The 3,950-nt window shown below is 33.4% G+C and overlaps 1 protein-coding gene across 1 annotated transcript; it reads left to right on the top strand.

The window, feature by feature from the left end:
• Nucleotides 1-709: 709 nt before the first annotated feature.
• On the top strand, nucleotides 710-2,981 carry LOC111414488 (pupal cuticle protein 36a-like). Its single transcript, XM_023045843.2, has 8 exons — nucleotides 710-802; nucleotides 1,159-1,261; nucleotides 1,387-1,561; nucleotides 1,615-1,653; nucleotides 1,708-2,173; nucleotides 2,242-2,322; nucleotides 2,381-2,510; nucleotides 2,739-2,981. The coding sequence occupies exons 1-8, from the start codon at nucleotides 798-800 to the stop codon at nucleotides 2,844-2,846; spliced, it is 1,107 nt and encodes a 368-aa protein (XP_022901611.2). The 5' UTR covers nucleotides 710-797; the 3' UTR covers nucleotides 2,847-2,981.
• Nucleotides 2,982-3,950: the final 969 nt, after the last annotated feature.

Here is a 3,950-nt window from a genome sequence, read left to right as displayed (position 1 = left end):
TTGATCTCGTCGAGCGAGTTGTTATAAAAGCACCACCTTGTTAATATGTTCGCCTCCCTTTCTGTTTAAGTATTAGTTTAGGGTTGAGTTTAGGTTTAGGTTAAAGTTTGAGGTTGAGTTTGAGCTTAAGTTTTGTTTAAATTAGAGATACAGTAATTGGGTTTGACCAATTCTATATTCATCTATAAATAAATAATATTTGAAAACATTCATATAAAGATGAACACATTGTAGATAATCATTAGATAATCATTTAAATTGATTTATGTCGAATTTGTTTTTAAGAATTCCAATTTTTTAATTGTTTTCTACGATAAAATTTGCAGTATTTTTTTATTGTTTACTCCGTTAATTTTTTAATTGCATTAATGTAAAATCCCTAGTTTCTCAAACTTTCCCCTAATTTACAACAATTTCATAAAATTAATTTCATTTGTGATAATTGTTATACGATTAATTTTTCATGTATCAGTTGTATGCGTCATCATAAAACCCCAAAACTAGTTTCGATAATTGATGTGTCGAATAAACAAGTATTGGTTTTCCTCCTGTCGTTTCAGTAGTCATGTTGTGCGTATGTGATTAAATAAAAAAAAATTAGTGAGAGCGGAGGAACACGACGAATTTTGTCCTTGTTTGTCAGTAAGTGGCCTTTAGAGGAATATTTAAATGACTTCTCAGGTGTCGTTTGTATAAAATAATTCCGAACTGGAGAGCACGATTCAGTGTTGGTGATAACTTCGAAGAAGATAGATTCATTATTACCTTTTTTTTGTGTTCAGTAAAATCTTAAAACAATGAGGTAAGTGAATGTGATAAAAAAGAGAAATTAAAGAAAAGTGTTTAAATAATTTTGAAATTTTCGGGGAGTGCTGTTGAAATAGAAATTTTTAAAAAAATTCTTATTTTAAAATTTGATGTCGTCATAAAATTTCCCGACGAATACCAAAATAGCAAACACCACTTAGTAATCGTTTTGTATGCTAAAAGGATACATACACAGATTATGTATGTATTTGCTCACGATTCAAGATGAAACATGACCTTAAATTTTATTACATTATCCTTTATCTATTTCTTTATTACAAAGTATCTAAATTTATAGAAAAACCTAAATTCTTATTTTTTTAATATTTAAAATAATTGTTTTAATTTCAGTGGAACGAATTTTCTTATAACCTTTTTGTCATTGCCCATAATTTTGATATCTTCATCACCAACTCCCGGATCTGGTTTCTTCGCAGCGTCTGCCGGTTTAAGTGTAAGTTAACCAAAAGAATTTGGACCGGTACAAAGGTTTACAAAGAATAACCGGTTTTCCTTGATGTTTTACGACTTCCCGTTTTTTCAAATAATAATCGTTAATTATTTCTATCGGTGTCATAGCCACCAATTATCTTCGACGGAGCGAACGTTGGAGTTAATTTCGGTGGTTATCATGCTTCCGCTGGTTTGGGAGGACTTTTAGGAGGCGGATTAGCTAGAGGAGGACTTCACGCGGAAGCCGGGACTGGTTACGGACAGGAAGCAGCTGCAGGACTCGGAGGAAGTGTTGGAGGAGGTAAAAAAAATTTTCATCTAAATATATTTATTATTAACATATTGTTTTTATAGCTAGTTCCTCTGGAGGTCTTTATGCTGGTGCAACTTCAGGTTAATAAAATAATAATACTTAATCAATTACGTTTTAATATATTAATTTTTTAGGTGGTTCATTTTCAGCTGCTGAATCAGGATCTGTATCGGCATCTAAATCGTCATCAGCATCTTTTAGTTCATCTTTTAGCGGTTCTGCAGCTAGTGCTGGAGCAAGTTCGGGTGCTGCCGTTGTAACGGAAGAAAAAGTACATGCTCCACCTAGAAAAACATACATTGAGAGAACAGTCATTCCTAATTATGTAGAAAAAACAGTTCAAGTTCCTACTTATGTTGAAAAAACCGTGAGAGTACCAACTGTAGTCACCAAAAAGGTTAAAGTTGAAACTGCCCCAACGATTATTGAAAAAACCGTTGAAGCACCTCAAGAACATGTTTCTGGTGGTTATTCCGGTGGATACTCAGGAGGATATTCAGGTGGGTATTCTGGTGGATTCTCAGGAGCTCTCTCAGGAAGTGCTGCTTCTTCAGCTTCTGCTTCCGCTTCGGCATCTGCGTCAGCATCATCAGCAGTAAGGTAATATATTTCTATTTTTTAATCCAACTTTTTTAATTAATTAGTTAATTTATTTTTTGAATATTTAGCGGTGCCGCTTCAATGTCTGCAGGAGGAAGTACAGTAAGTGTTGTAAAACAAGAAAATCCAGATGTATATAACGATAATTGGTAAATGATGACGGTGCAGTTTAGTTTGTAAAGAAAAAGATAATGAATATCATTTTAGGGGGTATCATAAAGCTTCACACGGAAGTTTTTCAACAGGAGGAGGATTATACGGATCGGGTGGTGGAGGTTCAGCTTCGTATTCTGTTAGAAAAAGTGTTAACAGACAAATCATAAATGACATATTTAATGTACGTAAAATTTTATCCAAAATTCAGTTATAGTACATTTACATTCTTTAAATCCTTCTATTCTTCTTCTAGTTTTATATAGCCTCTAGATGAACCCCTGAATTTTGGAGATTTATTTTACAATCTTTGTGGAATTCATTTACTTAACTAACATTTCATTTTCAACTTGTGATTTATTTGTATTTACTTTCTATGTGTATATTAAGATGTAATACTCTTACTTTATAGATCCCTATTCAAACGTTAGGAGCAGTTAACAAATTGGTTGGAGGCCTCGCTAGCGGAGCCAGCGCAAGTGGATCTTTCGCCGTCAATAAATACGCCTATAAAAAATAATGACCCCAGAAATGTTTAATTGACATTAAAATTATGGTATTTTAATTTATTTTTATTTTTCGGTTTTTGTAAGAAATTTTGTAATGATTTTTTTTTAATAAAGAATTACTTATATATACATTTATTTTCAAAGAATTTTGGATTTTATTGGTTTAGAATAAACTATACGAAAAAGTTATTGACTTACTCGCTGCATTTTACATTTCATTACTTTATAGTAAATTTCAAGAAATTTTAGAAAAACCAATACTCTTCTAGCCACCTTAGAAATATACATGTATTCCTTCAATGAGAATGCTTCGTTCTGTGTCAACAACAAGAGAACAATAGATGAATGGTATCAATCTGCTTTCTTGAGTGGGCCCGAAACTGCTGATGACGCTTTTATACAAGAAGACGACCCAGATACGATAATATCTCAAGACAAATATTAAAAACCCTGGATTTAAACATCCACTTTTACATCAGGAAGATCTTCAATTTTAGTGTGGCAAGCCAACACTTCCCAAAAGATAGGAACACCACCATTATTATTTGTATTCCCAAGAAAGAGTCTTCTCTATCCGACCCAGTAATAGAAAAACTGTTTAAATCACACCTTAAGAACAGGCTGCTAGATGCCGTCTGGAAGAAGATACTATCGTAACAATTCGATTTCCAATCGGCAAAATCAACATCCCATCCGCTGTCGATTCTGGTTTCAAACTTCCACATGGCACGCTACGAAAAACGCCAATCCGCTGCAGTGCTCTTGGATGTCCGCAAGGGTTTCTATTCGGTTCCGCAGCTTCTCTCTACAACAAGGCCTTCCACAAGGATCTCTAATTTCATATTCTTTATACGTATAACATCGTCTGCCATGATGTATACAACGATAACCCAGATATATTCAACCTGAATACATATACATTGCTCTACACTGAAGACTCAACCTTGGTCTCACTTGGTTCGGACTTCTATACTTCAGTTCGAAAACTCCAATCAGTTATTGATGCCTTCTTCTTCTAACACATAAAATTATCATCAATCTACATACAACATTAGAACGAGAAAAACACCTAGAAAAGTTACAACAATAACTTAAAACTATAAAATGGGATTCCT

The sequence above is a fragment of the Onthophagus taurus genome, chromosome 11, assembly GCF_036711975.1.
Source record: "Onthophagus taurus isolate NC chromosome 11, IU_Otau_3.0, whole genome shotgun sequence".
NCBI classification, from domain to species: domain Eukaryota; kingdom Metazoa; phylum Arthropoda; class Insecta; order Coleoptera; family Scarabaeidae; genus Onthophagus; species Onthophagus taurus.
Note: the sequence above shows the minus strand (reverse complement) of the source record. Positions and strands in the feature narration are given on the sequence as shown.

Coding starts and splice junctions, on each gene's coding strand:
- LOC111414488 (XM_023045843.2), top strand. Junction 1,262..1,386: donor CAGCGTCTGCCGGTTTAAGT/GTAAGTTAACCA, acceptor TCGGTGTCATAG/CCACCAATTATCTTCGACGG. Junction 1,654..1,707: donor TTATGCTGGTGCAACTTCAG/GTTAATAAAATA, acceptor TTAATTTTTTAG/GTGGTTCATTTTCAGCTGCT.